At 35.7% G+C, this 16,383-nt stretch overlaps 1 protein-coding gene across 6 annotated transcripts in view; it reads right to left on the bottom strand.

Annotated features, from left to right (window-relative positions):
- Nucleotides 1-16,383, bottom strand: part of TXNRD2 (thioredoxin reductase 2) — a 30,621-nt gene that overhangs the window by 12,707 nt on the left and 1,531 nt on the right. For 3 of the 6 annotated variants that reach the window (XR_011729758.1, XM_071763540.1, XM_071763541.1), the window contains exons 3-11: nucleotides 15,856-15,912; nucleotides 15,151-15,295; nucleotides 14,768-14,842; nucleotides 13,990-14,068; nucleotides 12,895-12,957; nucleotides 12,305-12,375; nucleotides 7,715-7,734; nucleotides 7,251-7,342; nucleotides 4,555-4,729 (exon numbers count right to left, since the gene is read on the bottom strand). Coding sequence is in view for 3 of the 6 variants with exons in the window: in XM_071763540.1 (XP_071619641.1) it covers nucleotides 4,555-4,729; nucleotides 7,251-7,342; nucleotides 7,715-7,734; nucleotides 12,305-12,375; nucleotides 12,895-12,957; nucleotides 13,990-14,068; nucleotides 14,768-14,842; nucleotides 15,151-15,295; nucleotides 15,856-15,912 (777 nt within the window). In the remaining 3 variants the exon portion in view is untranslated. The remainder of the gene's footprint in view (nucleotides 1-4,554; nucleotides 4,730-7,250; nucleotides 7,343-7,714; nucleotides 7,735-12,304; nucleotides 12,376-12,894; nucleotides 12,958-13,989; nucleotides 14,069-14,767; nucleotides 14,843-15,150; nucleotides 15,296-15,855; nucleotides 15,913-16,383) is intronic. The other 3 variants (XR_011729759.1, XM_071763542.1, XR_011729760.1) reach the window with 2 other exon arrangements.

Consider the following 16,383-nt stretch of genomic DNA (forward strand, 5'->3'; position numbering starts at 1 on the left):
ACACAGCAATTCCTGACCAGGTACTCCCAAAATTCACAAGGACATACATAGAAAAGGTTGCCTGACTATATCCAAATGAAGGAAATCTTTAACATTTTAACATTAACATTTAGAGACTATAAATAAATACAGATATATCTCTAGAAACATATATAGGTGTCCTTTGCGTGAGTCATGACTGTGTTTGATGTTAATACAGAGCTATAGCAAAGCAAAACAAAAAGGGAAACGTGTTTCCATTACAAAAACAAGCTCTTTGATGTTAATGTAGGAAATTATTAAACAAAAGGAAAACCTGGCTTGTCAATACAGACCTAATTATATGTAAACATATGATTCACTGCTTTATACATCTGCCATAAAGCCAGGCCCCCAAACAATGTCACATCTGAATGCCTCTGTAAAGACTTCTGTGTATTAATTTCATCTGGTGAAACCAACACTTCCTCTGGGAGTACTGACTGAAGCTGTCGGCACTTGGCTATCTGTCTGTCTTCCCTTCTGTTGTCCCCATGGGATGTTGATCTGCTGTTCCTTCTCTGCCCCCTGCTCCCCAGTCCTGATGCTATCAGGCAACAAAAATAATAAACCTCCAGGACCTTATCTTGGCTCGGATGTGAAACAACTTCCTACCGTTGTATTTCTTTGTGTATTGAGAGTAAAGCCTGGATACTCTGCAAATGGACAGCTAATGGGGTTTTCTAGTTTCCCCTTTTTCCTGCCAGGCAGAGCCAAGAGAAAGCTTAGCACGCAATGGCAGGCACTGAAAGAGGAAAAAAGAAAAACAGTCAGTAGAGTCATTTAAAGACCTGTGACAAAAACAGCTGAGTTTATCAAATCTGCAGGATAACACTTAACCTTTTGATTCTAATCTATTTTATTGTATAAAGTTCAGTATTAATTGATAAGTAACAAAAAACATGAAATTTTTCTCAACTTAACTGCCTAAATATTATTTCTGAAAGCAAACCCAAAATTTAAAAAACTCAACTGAAGGTTTACTGGCCCTTAGCCCCATGCAACTCCATAGGCCAAAATTACACTTATTGATCTTGGTTCACTTCAGACTCAGTAGTTTAGGTCTTAGGTTCATCATTAGCCAAGGTGTCTTGGTAAGTTGAAAGATTTGAAAGAAGTTACTAAAAAAATGTTTTGTACTTAACCCTTTCTTGCTATTTACCAGTGAGGACTTTATATTACCACACTATAAAATAAAACTGCCAAGCATCCAACCTGACCCAGAGAACAACATGCTTGATAGAATATTATGTGCTACACCTGATACCTGTTCAGCTTTATAGCTCCCTTTTTATAGCAAAAATATTAAGTCAGAGACACCTCTAAGCTTATGAACACAAAAGAACTAGAGAATGGTTGCTCCACTACTCCTAGCAGGGAGAAAACTTGCTGTAAAGCTAAATTAAAATCTGCTGCTAGACATTGCCCTTTCAGTTAACAATTTATTAACACAATATTTCACTTTCTCTGTCAAACTTATTCCAGGATATTTGCTTAGTTTAATAATCAGTTCAGTGTTGCTCCTCTACAAAGTAATATCTCATTAAATAAGTAGTAGCTCAGTAGATTTCCTAAGGACTTTGTGTATAATATGGACAAATTCCAGTTACTGCATTGATCTTTTGCCATGCATTGCAAACTCAAATGGCAACACTGCTTGTCAATTCCTTTTCTATGTTAGCTGCTGAAGCATTCAGCCCACAGGTTTCAGCCCTCCAACAGCTGAAACAAACCCACTCAACAACCCTTGATCCCCTAAAACTTTGCTCTGCAGCTAAGCAGTTGCATCTGTTTATAAAAGTGTCAGTCTCTACCATTGCCTTTGGATGAAGACCCCATGTTCACTCTGTACATGCAGCCATTACCATTGTTTTGTAGCTCAGGTATATCAGACACCTAATGTGTAATTTTCTTCTGTGTTCTTAAGGCCAAGGGGAATACTATATAATATTAATTTTTAAAAATTGAAAAAACAATAATCCCAAAAGATTGTAATTTCAGAAGAATTCTCACAAAAGCAGAAGACAAAGCATTAGTAACTGACAGGCTGTTTCACTGATCTGGAATACAATAGTATAGTCACTCAGTAAAGAAACACAGGACCATAACAAAAGGTTTGAAATTAAACCTTTAAATTACATCACATCAAAATGAGATTTTCTTTTTTGTTTTCTTTTGTTTTTTTTCCTTATATATTTTGACTGGTTTAAAAAAGCAGCTAGAAAGGCAAAGAGACCATTGTGCCTTTGATTGGCTTAACTAGACAAACAGAAAATTACACATTCCAAAAGATAAACAAAACTCTTCATAGAAACACAGTGTAATTTTTTTTCAAGGGCTTACATGAAGAGATAATACTATAGCTTACAAAACTCAAACTATGTCCCACTGTCAGTAAACACTTTTAACATCATTCATAAAATCCTACCAAAATTCCATGATGCACTTGCAAAAATTATGGGAAAAAAAAAATCTACAATTAGTTAACAATAGTGGCTGCCTTTTAACTAACTCTACAAGCTGAGTTTCTTCAATCAGTATTGTAACTGTCACATCTGCAGACAGGAAATCCTCAACACTACCAAATTTCCCAGCCTATTATTTGAGACACCTGGTGTGGGTGTGTTGATACAGAGCAAAACAATGAATCATACTGGCTGTACATCAATTAACCAGCTTTAACTGTTCATGTATTTAATCCTTAAGGGTGGAGTGCCAATTTGTACACTAAAAAAAAAAAAAAGTCAAAACAAATAATGCAAAACTGTTGGCTTTGTGGTTTCTAAATATGGATACCGTAATATGACAAAGCTTAGAAAAGGTGTAGTTCCTCTATATCTAAACAGTGAGTGGAGTCACATTACAGCTGAGTTGCAACAATATATCATGCAACCTTATTCCATTATAATCAACATTAAACCAAGTTTTGTTTTATTTCCATATAATAGCCCTTTTTCCCATCTTTGACAAAAGTAAACAAATTGACTTGATGTTTGAGAGGTGTGACTCCACTTAAGCATACTTTTACCAGAAAGCTTGAGAAAAATCAAATACAGCATTTAGAAATCCTCTTTTTGAAACATTTTCATCTCACCTCATGAATATTACTCTACAGTTCTTGCCATATCTGCTATTAGCATAACCTTTTTTGCTCTTGGCAAGTACTGGAGAGGAGAATCCATTGTTATAGGCTATTTTCACAATTTATAGAAGCCCATTAAACTTCTAAGAGAATGGTAATCACAATAAGCAAAAGCAAATATTTGTCACAACACACAATGTGCTCTTTGGGGTATTAGGAAGATACAAAGCTGACTTAACCAGGAGAAAAACAGAACAACAGACTTAGTCCAATGGACAAAACAGAAAACGCTGTGAAGTGTCTGTCCTGCTTCCTGTAATGGATCTATTCTGTGACCACAAGAATGTAACTTTATCTGTTATCAATAAAGGAACACTTACCCACTCTTCTAAAACAGTTGTGTCAGATAAAAATAATAGAACAAAAATGAAGCAATCAAAGGATTTACTAAAGCCTTTAAGACTGATCATTCCTCTGTACCAAACAGACTTCTTGGGCAGTAAGTTTAAACCTATTCACTTTGTTCACCAGATATCATCTGCTTGCAAAATACCACTACTACTTTTAGCCACCCATTACTGATCTAGAATTCCAGATATCCACAGAGCTTTTTAAGTACAGAAGACATTTTTTCTAGTGGGCTTGCAGTCCATCTGAACCAATGTATCAACTGAGGACCAACTCACAACGGCAGCAAATGAGCAGCTTGAGGGGGCACAACATCCAATGTTCCTTTGCTGGAGCCTTGTGCTAATCCTTACAAGAAGTAGCATTTCACTCAGAAGTGGCAAAACCCATATTTAATTCCCACTTCTGGTAATTATGCTCATAGCTATTTGTCACCAAATGCTTTTAAACCGATTTACTCTGACTTAGGCATCCCAGCTCAGTTGAAAGAGGTCTAAGTGATGTCAAAGTTCCTTAAGAGATTTCAAAAAGCTCTGAAGTTCCAAGGTTCCTTCAATGAGCTCATATTTTTAGGGACAATTACTTCTCTTCTACTGAACTGGATGAGGGTGGTTGTAACAACTCTAAGCAGCAAGGTTTAGAAAAGTTATTTGAAGAAACAGTAGCCTCTTGAACCAGTTAAATGGGAACTTGTAGTGAATAGCTTCATGATTAAGTCAAAAGCATGAACTTGGAGAACAGTTCTTACAGCAAAGAAGTTGCTGGAATTCATGCGTTTACCTTCTAGTAAATGTGAGGAAGACTAAATGGTCTCCCACTTATTGCAGCTCAAGCAAAAGTATTTCCCACAGATTTCTTCCTTTCACTTTATGTGTTTTGTGTTTCTAAACACAAGTCAGGCATACAAAAAATAATTGATAAACTATAAATGTTTAGGTCACTAAATATTTAATATTTTTTTAAAAAAGAATGGGCTTCATGATGAGATTAATTAATTTTCAGACTGGCAGGAAATTACAAATAAATGTTAAAGTAATCAAGTTTACCTACTGCCCACATCACTGTGTCGAAGGAATCAGTTTCTTCTGTACCCAGGTCAGTATTTTTCCAGGTGACTTGCAATCTGTTATTCTCCAATTGTTCAACTTTAGTTGGGGAACATCTCTTTAAAAATTTTGTGCCATAAGATTCCATGTGCTCAGTAACTAAAGAAGCCATTTGCTGATGAGTAGGAAAAAAAAAAGTTTATTCTTAGATACACAACTCTTAAATGTAAAACACTTCTTGAGCTGTCTTCATAAATATCTAGTAAATACACTGTGCATCTCAAACAACCTTTGTCTCTTAGTTACTATGCATTGTCAACACATGATAATTTATTGTGCTACTATGACCTGCAACTCCATTCCAAGAGGCATCTACATCTGAATATTCTTTTTTTTTTTCCAAAAAAGTAAAATAGTATACAAATAAAACAGTTGTTTTAAAATAATTTTATGCTTCTACAAAATAACATCTAGAACATATGCAATTTAACATTAACATAATTACAATTTTCTGGCAGCTTGATGACAATTAAACACTTTCATAAAGCCAGGGAAGAAAAATATTTCCCTTTGCTATGACACCTGTCATTTTTCTGCAACAACTATGACTCACTAAGCTCTCCTGGAAAGTTCTGCTACAAAAAGGAAATAATGCTTTTGTCCTAAGAGCCTGTTTGAAATAATGCCATGCCACAGTCAAGTAGTAAAGAATCACTTTGACAGGTTTATTCAGAAATGTCACTGCTCTTGACTTCAGTAATTCTAGTTCCACTTTGTCAAGGAATATGTTTATTACTTAAAGGACATTAACACAAAACCACTCACATAGAAAAACTGCAGGCAAGCTTTCAGCTTACAATGCTTCTTTTTCAAAGTTAATATTAACTAATATGAAGGCAACAGCAGGGTTATATCTCTTTCCAGAAACATGATAGCTCACTAAACAGTTTCCATCAGACTCAATGTGGCTACAGGCTGAACATAATTCTTTTATGTCTATTAATACCTTCTTATCTTTGAAATATCCATTGTGCTCTTCCTGTCTACAAAGGATCAAGTTCTCAGAGAAAGCCCTACTCTAAACGTTTTGTGAAGTGCCACACACACTCCTGCTCAGCTCTCAGGCTGTTGTTACTGGAGCAGACTTCTTCAGTGATCAGTGCAAAATCTGAGACATATTCTGACACAATGTTTAGCAACCTCTGGTACAAACACAACTGGATTTATGGAAGCCACTTCATAGTGGGAGTGGCTGGCATACAACCTGAAGCTGTCACTACCTGCAGTGGTACTTGTTCCTAATACTTCTAACAGCAATATTTCCTCCTCAAAAATTGTGCTGTTACTCACAAAAATAATTTTCCTATATCCTGTGCAGGCAAAGAAGTTCATAAAAACAAACCCATAGCTCTATCACTCATCAACTTCAGCCTGGAAATGTTTTGCACTATTCCAACTAAGTATTAAAAAAAAAAAAATGCTTAATTCATGATACCAGGAACAATCAAGTTAATGTCCATTCATTCCTGCTCTGAAAACACTATTTTCACAATTAACACAACAGTCTTCATTCTTAAGGGTGGCGTTTTCCAAAGATATTTGCCCAAGAAAAAAAATGCTGGAAACTTCAAAGAAAAAGTTCACTCCATACAGGAGTGAAAACCCAGAACTCTCACTGCTTAACACTGCATAAACTTTGAAGGAAAAGTAGTGTTAGCATCAAATCTTGTAGGGACAGAAGATTCAGCATCATCTCAACATACTCTCCCTACAGTTATAAGGACCAAAAGGACTATTCTGGCCATCAAAGAGATCACCTCAACTGTAAAACAGAGGCTACAAACTCACATCCAAGTAATGCCTTTACTGGATCCAGTAACTTTCCTTTCACCTAAGCCTGCTACAGTACCTTCTATTACTTCTCTGGGCAGTTCTACTTTGTACACAAATCCTATATAAAACCTTTTTTTTGTGTGCTTCCTTCTCACTATTTCTAATTGCTTTTATTCACTTTACACAGGAATGGGTTTTCTGTTTTGTCAGCACAAACATGGCCACTTGTATAAAAATAAGATATAATATAGCTTAGAGAAAAATTCTCAAATTCTTTCCCAATTTTGAAACACTTTTTTTTTTCTTGAAGTTTCCCTGCCTGAAAGTTTTAGCTTTAATTTTTTGATAGTTCCACTGAAATTACTATGCTACTTTTATTTTTGACTTAATTATAATCCCCACTGTTTTGAAAGTAGCAAGGTCAGGATTTTCAGTTCCTATGCCATTACAAACTTTCAGCTTAGTGATTTATTTAGATTCATCATAATGAACTCCATATTGAACTACTTCATGTTAAGTAAAATAATATATGTTTAAAATAATTACCTGTAACTCCTAGTAATTCATTATTATTTTAAAGCGATTGTCTAATGTTTTTAGCAGTGGCATAAATCCTTCCTCTGCCTCTCAACCTTTTCAATCTTGTTTTCAGTTAAGCAGGAAGAAAAAATAAATATTTACTTTTCTGAGAACAGTATCAAGATGTGATAGGAAAGGAAGGCTAATATTTATTTAAATAAAAAAGACATAATAGGAAGTGTTTGGAGAAGGTGATGACACTTTTTCTTTAGGAGACAAAAATAATCAAATACACTTTTTATTATTGTGGATATCTAAGAAGATACAAGATATTCTGTACTCACCTGATCAAACCCACGAAGTGGAATACTTCTCATCATGACTGTAGTGTCCAATCCAATGCCCGTTAGAAAACCAGCACACTCAAGTGAAACATCTGGTGGAGCAGCAGGTAAGGAAATATAAACAATAATTTCATATGAATGCAATATAAAAGGGTAGTATACAAGTGGTCTTTTTACATAAACATATGAGTTCTCCTCACACAAATAACTTTTCTTGCTTATGTTGCATAGAACTCCAAAGCCTCAGAATATTTTCCTTGTAGATAAAATTGCTTTTAAGATGCTGAGAACTTATCCTCAGCTGACCTTAATTCCCATGATGCTACTGCATAGAAAACTCTTACTATCCTATTACCAACTCAATTACAGGGCATAAGCAAAGGGATTCCAAAAACTGAGCTTTCACTGGAGAGAGAGTTATGCTGCTTATAACCTTAAATCATCACAGCTTTTCCAAAGGATACAGCTGGCTCCAACAACCAACCTGTTATATAAAAAGAAAAAAAGAACAAAGCAGTGGAATGAGCTTGTGCATACTCCTGCACAACCAAAAAAATTATTTTCTGAAGTACGTGTAGTTAGAAAATTATAGGCTTGAGGTGTGGATCTCTTGTTTTTAGATGGGCAGAAAGAGCATGGCTTGTCAGCTCCAATAAAGGTAACACTAAAACAGGTAAGCTTATTTTACTAACAGAATAAAAAAAAAAGAACAGGCTTTTAAGACATAAGGAATTGATTTTATATTGTAAAGAAACATAAAAAACACACTTTGAAAGACAAAATTAAGAAAGCCAGGAAAAACTCAGAAAAACTAGTAAGGTTAAGAGGCATCAGAAGTAGTTTAATTGTTTTCCATGATATAACTACAGTGGAATCAACCATAGTTGACACTGACAGGTTTTACCCCAGTGGCTATTGCTACTGGTGTCTCATCTTTACATTGCATCTTGGCACCAATGCCTCTGGACAGTGGGCAACATGTAAACTTTTAGACATGCATCAGTCTTCCTGGAACTCCAGCATATATCAACATTTCTAGAGATATCTTAATTATTAGATACACACTTTTAACTAGTTTTAGAAAACAATCAGAAGTTAAACATATTTGAAATTCATCATCTTACTATCAAGTATAAGGCAGTTCCCAATATATATCATTTTATTCATTGCTAAATTTCATTTTGATTTATAACATCTGCTTTTAATAATCTTATTTATCAAAATGCCAAATATTTACCCTTCCTGTCTTTTAAAGTCCATGTATGCAGTCATAGAAAATTCATTTCATAGATTTACCTAGACTGGTATTTACCAAATACATCTATTTTAGATGTTAATAAAACATCTGTCTCTCCCCCTATTTCACATCCTTTCAACCAAGAATATCACTAAAGTTGTATATCAACACCTCTAATTTATGAAGTGTCTCAACTCTCCAGCACAGCAGTTTTCATGCCTGTCCTCAGATGCCCTGCCTCTGCTACCCTGCCTCAGGAACCACCTCTGCTGGTACACAAAAAACACTGTTCTGGAGGTAAAAGTGGGTCCAAGCAGCCAGTGGCTGATGCTCAGCTGCTGGAAAGGCTTTGCTCTCCATGCTGCTTCCTGCTGGACATTCCTTTGCTGTTTATGTGATACAGAGGCTTGCTAAAATCTCACAGCTTGGAGATACATTCCACATAATATTTCCAATTACAACAAAGACTTTTGCTGAGTTTTTGAATTAAGAAAAAAAATCATCATTAGCAATCAAAATTTTTAGTTACTATGAGAGCAGTGTAGAATGTTAGGCTCTTTCTGACTCTTTCACCTATGGAAATATGTGCTTTATAACCTTCATCACTATGCTTTTATAAATAATTTTTCAACAAAACACAGCAACACTCAGAAACCACCTGAATATTTAACTGTTTATTTTGGGCATTTGTCCTAAAGCAGATCTCTCTCATACGGACATATTCAAAAGTTTGAAAAATAATTTTGGATTTTTGGTTATGAAAGAAGTAGCTTGCTGCATGAGTTCTGGAAAACTAGAAATTTTAGAAATTTACTTGAATTTAAAAACTAACTTTAAAAACACAAATTACAAAGTCACATGATCCCAGAGTTGAAACAGTTTATTTAAGGGTAGGAGGATAAGCAAGGAAGCATAAGCATTGTAAGCACAAGCCATAGAACCTTATACTATTCTTTTATCCATATCCAGCCTTGTTTGACTGCTTTAGCAAGGTAAGTTTTAGTAACACAAATGACAATGCCAGCAGACAGAACATGGAAAGAACAGATTGAGTAAAAAACTTATCTCTCAGCACCTGTGCCTCTATTCAAAAAGTCTAAGCAACAGAACCAAACCATTTTGATAAAAGTTCCTCTGAACAGATGAAAATTCAATGTTGTCAGATCACAGCAAGAAATAGATTTTAAATATCAACCTGTGGCCTACACATCCCACACTCCTGTGTTCAAGATTTTTCTTGATTCCTGGCTGAAGTAATCATGCTGGTGTGGTGCTTCACAAAGTAAGCAGAAACCCTTAAATCCATGGAAAGCCACAAACAAACTGAAGGCTAGTACAAAGCAGTGCATGCACTGCAGTCTCTTTATAAGGTGGTATCATTCATCAATTTTACCTAAAATTTACAAAGCAATGATCCTCCCCCCACCCTTTACCAGGAAAGCTACTGGTATAAATGCTTCCAAAGACAACAATGTGTTCCATAGAAGGACATGAAGAACCTAAGAAAGTATTTTACACATTAACATGTATGGCAACTAAAATCAAACATTAGAGGCATGATAGAACTCTGCAGGCAGCAAATTTGGCTCTGCTACTGACTACCCACATAACCTGAGCAAAATAATTGTTCCACAATATTGCAAGAGAGAACAAGTCCAACATTTGGAAAGAGATTCATAACCAGTCTATCTCATGCTAAGAGAACAGAGCAAAAATAGTAGGCTTGTGGCAGTGGCTTACCCTAAACCAATCTTCACCATTTTCTTAGTTCTAATAGAGATGCTTTTAAACTTCTGAAAAGTGCAGACATAAGGGCTGCTGCTCTGCAAGCCCCAGGGATTGCAGAGTCAGTACAACACATGTTTTCTCACAAAAGAACCTAGATAACATCTATCTATTCTACAATAAAAACACAGGTTCTGAAGGTGTACAGAGAACAGGTTGAGCTAAAGAGATAAAAATCTGCCAGTCTGGGTTTTATGTTTGGCAAACATTTAACATAGTGGGAAAAAATGTTTCCAGCATTAGAAAATCTGATTAATCTGTGAATGGATGACCACCCCCTCTTTTAGCCTGTAGGTCCTGAGAAGTGCTGGAAAACCCCACATACTTCCCATAAAGAAATATCTACTGAAGATTTACAGGGAACAGAATAAGAATATCTGAATTTGGTTATTTCTTCTTCTTCATAAAAATAGGTGCCAACTAGCACTCACTTAACAGTATCAGCAGCACATTATTCACAATTTCTTCTACACAGCAGAGGGCTCCTGGGCATTGCCAGTGTCTAGCAGAAAAGTTAAAAAAGCAGAACCTAACCTCTTTCACACCTGCTCAATCTCTCCTCATTCTGAACACATTTCAAAGCATCCTTTCTAATTCACTCTGTCAAAACTCTTCATCTCAGTAGCAAGAACTTCTTCATCATGTTTGCATATCTAAGGGACGTTTAAGTTGGTTAACGGTTTGCTATTTTTTTTTTAATATGAATAACTGCAGGACTGACAGTTCTAAAGCCCCAGACATGTAATTTGTAGCTAAGATATGTACATTTGAAGAGGGAGAAAAGAAGAATAAGTACAACACATCCAAGACTAAAAACAAAAGGTGTTAAACTGAACCCTGGGAATATTTGTAATAGAAACAAACCAGACAGAAACAAACCTTTAACAACTCCCTCCTTCATTTGCTAGGACACAGCCTGATAAAGCACAGAAATGCTACTGTAGCCCCTGCAGGCTTATTTTGACTAAATCTCAGGAATGCAACATATAAACACTAGACTCCCACATTACACTGTTACAACTTGCATTAGCAGCAACTGGACAAAAGCCACATAGTCATAGAAACATCTTACTGGGATAAATCTTACATTAGCTTTTGTGTGGAATCCTGGTGGATTTTTTTTTCTTTAATTTCCTTGCATAAATCATGCTCTCAGAATTCAAGAGGTGACTGATATACTACAAACAACAGCAAATTTACTTTCCTTTTAAAACTGTATAAATAAGCCTTTTTATTTATTTGATTTTTAGCTTAACACAGTTATTTTTTGTGTTATAAAGTCACAGACATGAATGGTAGCTCTGTTTTCTTTCAAAACACAAGTATTATAGTCTCAAATATCTTTTTCTTATGTAGATTTTGCTTTTTCTAGACTTGCTCAATAGAAAAAAGAAAAATAATAGTATTATCTGACTTCCAGGCTAGCAAATGTGCATTTCCTATCCCAATTATTTACATTAGGAAATAGCTCTGTAGCAGAGTGTTGACTCAGACTCTTACTGTGCTATGTGTTGTAAAAAAGAAACTATGGCATTTTAGTATTTTCATTAAAAACAATTTTAAAAAATTATGTTGAAACAATAGCTCCCAAAGCATAAGGAAAGGCAAATATAACCCAATTGTATCACCATTTTTAATTTTATCATAACTGCCACAACTTAAGAGAACACAAAATTATGTTGAAGTTTCTTTCCTAATTGAAGAGAATTTCACCAGTAGCAAAGAACAGGGAGAGTTCAACCTTCGTGTAAGTTTATGCTGCCCTCTTGTGATTTCCACGTGTAATTGCTACAGCAAGTGAGTCACCTTAGTTTAAGACTGAAAATGCATAATTTGGTTTTAGAAGGTAATTTCATAAAGGGGGGAAGATAGAGAAATCTATCAGTTACTAATGATGGCTGCATACCAAAACAAGGAAAAAAGAAGGATAGAAAAACAAGTGCATAAAAGGCTATTTGGAACATTTTTCAGCTTGGCATAAAGAAAAAGTATGAATGCCAGCACCTATTAAAGTCATGGTAAGGTAACTTACGTTTTTCCTGGAGATTCTTTTAACCAGAATAGATCATCACTTGTGATCCCATACTCCAGAGCACCTGCAATCTATTAAATGCACAGGTAAGATGCTGAATCTACAACACAAGTCCTGGCAGGAAAGAAAGGTAACAGCAGACTGGGTTGTATTAGCTGAACTATAACCCATGGAACGAGGGGAACATATCTGGGGTTGCCCATACATTATCCAGTCTTCATCTTTGATGTTTTTCAAAATCTGACCACAAAAAGCCCTGAGCAGCACTATTTAACCTCACAGTAGCTGATACCACCCTGCATGAGCTGGAGGTTGACCTCTAGAGATCCCTTCCAACATGAATTATCCTACTGCTCTAAGCAACATCAACATACTAAATTTATGCAATCTGTATTCTATGGAAATGTTTTTATGAAAAGCCTCTGCTTTATATAAAAGATATTTTTTCACACAAGGTAAGTACAAATATTTCTCAAGTGTTACTTTAAATCCACATTATTTATCCTACAAACATTCACTATCCTCTGCAAAAAAAACAGTAAAAAAAACAGTAAAGCTATTGGAGTTGTCAGATGGCAAATGTAACTTACATGTTTAGGATATTTTGGTCTTCCTCCAGTAGCAATTACAATATTTTCTGCAGTAACAACAGTCTACAAACAAAAATGTAAAAATGGAATCAATCACTTTAAATTCTTGTACCTGCCTCTAGATTTTACCTATCTGCAAATGAGTGATAAGTGAGAAAGCTGACACATCAATCTGCTATTTGTATAAGACAATAATCAGCACTGCATTAAAAAAAAGGATGGAGATTTAAAAAAAAAAAAAACAAACACAAACTAATACCTGCATGAGTTTTTTCTACACATAATCTATTAGGTTTTATCTTAATAGTAATCTTACAATTGCTCCTGTACTGGACAAGATTTTGATTACTACTTGGAAGTACAGCTGTGACCAAAGCTTGTGCAGCTTTCAAAATCAGTTTTTGCTCATGAAAAAACAGACCACAGCAAGTCAGCTAAGGCCTAGAGTTAAGCTACCTCAAAAATGGCATATTTATAGAAAAAGCTAGGCATCTATCCCCCTTGCTCTCTCAAGCTGATATTAACCAGTAACTTTATATAAGTATACTCATAAAGGTGTTAAAAATGCATGTTCCATCTCTTGTTAAATATGCAGACATGGCTGCCATTCTGTTATGTGACCCAGTCACTTGGAGCTGTGCATTCAGTGTAACTGCCTCCCACACAACTTTGTATGAGAAAGCTAAGCATGCTTACAATTCATCTGAAGGAGGAAAACATCTCAGACTGATCTAATGTCCAGAGCAACAGGGAGATGTTGGTCCTCTCTACATCTCTGTAAGCCTCTACCAAAGCAGTATGATTGTGACCAAAAATGAAAAAAATAAAAATCTTCTGTCTCAGCATTTCCATCTGCAAAGAAAAATAATGGCATCTAACTGACAGGTTAGAGGCTTGGGACCCAGTAGGCAACAGTCAAGTTCATAAACATCTTCTCTAGGTGGAAAATACAATTCTCCCTCACCAAAACAATTCTACATACCTAAAATAATTTGCAAAAGTATAATTTAGCTCCCAGTTGACCTGAAAACAAACACATGAAGAACTGAAATGTTTGAAGTGAATAATACTGCAGAAATCAGCACAGCAGCTCACCTCTTTACCTGCTTTTGTTAAACCACGAACTGTATGTGTATCAGAAAAACTCCCCTTCATGTTGAAATATTTCACCTTCCTGTTTAGAAGAAAACAGCAACATAAACACACACTTAATGAATAGGAATGAAAAAAACAATCAGCTACTTTTTCTCTATCTGAAGTGCTAAAAAGGATAGCCAACAGGCAGAGAAAATGAGGCATTTTCCACTAGCCACAGCATTAGTATTACTAACTGTAACATTACTAATACAATGCTCATTGGAGAGCATACAAAAGTGACTCAGCAGGAGTCACAAGACTAGTACCTGTTAAATTATACATTAATATAATTTCTCTATAAAAGGAACTGCATGCTGAAAAACTTGGAACCACTTCTGCACTGACAGCAAAAAATTCTGCTGCTCTAGTACAATGTTATCTGTGGGCTTGTATGGCATATAGACATTGCTGGACAAGCTTTGAATTATCTTGATAAACTCTGACTACTTGATATTAATGCAAAACCTTTCTGGATTAAAGGGAACATTCCCTGATCACAATGCTGTTAGAAAGGTTTCACATATGGTTACTCTCAACAACTGTTTCCCAGAAAAGAAAAGGAGGATGGGATGGAAATCACTTATATTGGCAAGGGCACTGAGAGTCCTCAGCAGAAGGAACTTACAAACTCAAAACACTACTCTAATGAAACTCTCTAAAGGCAATTTAGCAGCACTACAAGGAGAAGAGCTCCTTGACTATGGGAAGAAAGAGGAACTTATATAGTCTTATATACTTGTCTTGTAGTTGCACTCTGTGTCCCCAGTTCAAGGACTTCACATAATTCTGAACAGCTTGTGCCATCACAGACCTATCATAAAACAAGAAAGTGAACATGAAGTCATCACATTACAAATTCTGATTCTGCAACTCAAAGATACAGGCAACTGCTAGAAATCAGTAATGTTCTACAATACTTTTTTATTACAAAAGTAAATTATCAAGTCCAAACTTGGATCAACCCTGATAAGCAAGTAAATAGCTTTGTTTTAAAGAAGGAGCAGTCTAAAAAGCTTCACACAAAAATCACTTCTATAGCTGTCTCTAAATAAACAGCAACTGGAAAAAGATGTAACACATTTGCAGCACATAGGAGTGGATATAAGCAATAATCTTTACCAGGTATGATTAACAGGTTGGGTTATATTCCAGCCATAGTGTTGGGCATCTTTAAGGGCAGTCCCTAAAAGGGCTGCTTGATGCATAAGCTTTTTAGGAATGCAGCCAACATTCACACAAGTTCCACCAAGTCCCCACTTGGTCCCTTGGGAAAAAAAAAAGAAAGAAAAAAATAATATTAAATGCACTGGGTCAGTCTAACTTAATGCAACTGGGCTACTTAAAGAATTAAGCTGTTCATGCAATTAGTTAAAAAGTTCTAAAACAACACGAAGCTTAGTGTCTCCTACAAATCAGTTTCTAATTGTTTATGTTCATTTGTTTTGATAAAAATTCTGTATTTTTCTTCTAAAATTCAAACCATTTCAAGAGGCTTCTTGGAGTTCTGAAGAATCAGTTACTACACATTCACATCTGTTTATTTGCATTTGTGGATCTGATTTTGCATATTGTACATGAAGAGCCCCCGTGTGATGCAATTCATGATTTTCAGAAATTGCAAATAACATTTTTACAGAGACAATATTTTCACATACTGAAGTCTGAAATCTGCTACAAATGGTAGCATCAAACACTGCTAACAACCTTTGTGTGCAGGGGAAGCAGGCAGAGCTGGGATATCATTGTTACCTGAAGCAATCTGCTCACCTAGGCAACTGTTTTATACACATACCCAAATATTACCTAAGCATTTCTCTTTCATACCTTGTGGGGAAGGTTCCACATAATCCAAAACAGCCACTTTCTTCCCAAACTGAGCAGCTTTAAACAAAAAGCAAGACAAAGTATTTAGAGGAGGGAGAAACACACAAACATAAACATTTTTAGTAGTACAAGCACAGATTAAGAGTACAGAATATAAGAGCTAATGGTTAATGCTAAGTCAAGATGCCAGACCAGGGATCCAGGCTGCTTGTGTAGTCAGCAGATACTCCATAAAACACTTCATAACCCAGACTACAGCCTCCAGTTTACACTGAGCCCAAGCATGCAATTTGACCCCAAATGAGATGTTCAGGAACCTTGTGATTCTGTTATATGGACTGTTGAACTGATCTGTGGGCTACTGAACATGATACATTGAGTTACAAAGGGGCAAGGTTCTTTACTGCAATTAAACAGGTCTTGGAAACAGTCTGAAGGGACTGTTTTAACACATAAACAAGAAACAGTTTAATTTAAAAAGTACTGCATCTATGGTGGCACTCGGAGTATTTTACAGTAACCCTTTAA

The sequence above is a fragment of the Heliangelus exortis genome, chromosome 19 (assembly GCF_036169615.1).
Source record: "Heliangelus exortis chromosome 19, bHelExo1.hap1, whole genome shotgun sequence".
In the NCBI taxonomy this organism is placed as follows: domain Eukaryota; kingdom Metazoa; phylum Chordata; class Aves; order Apodiformes; family Trochilidae; genus Heliangelus; species Heliangelus exortis.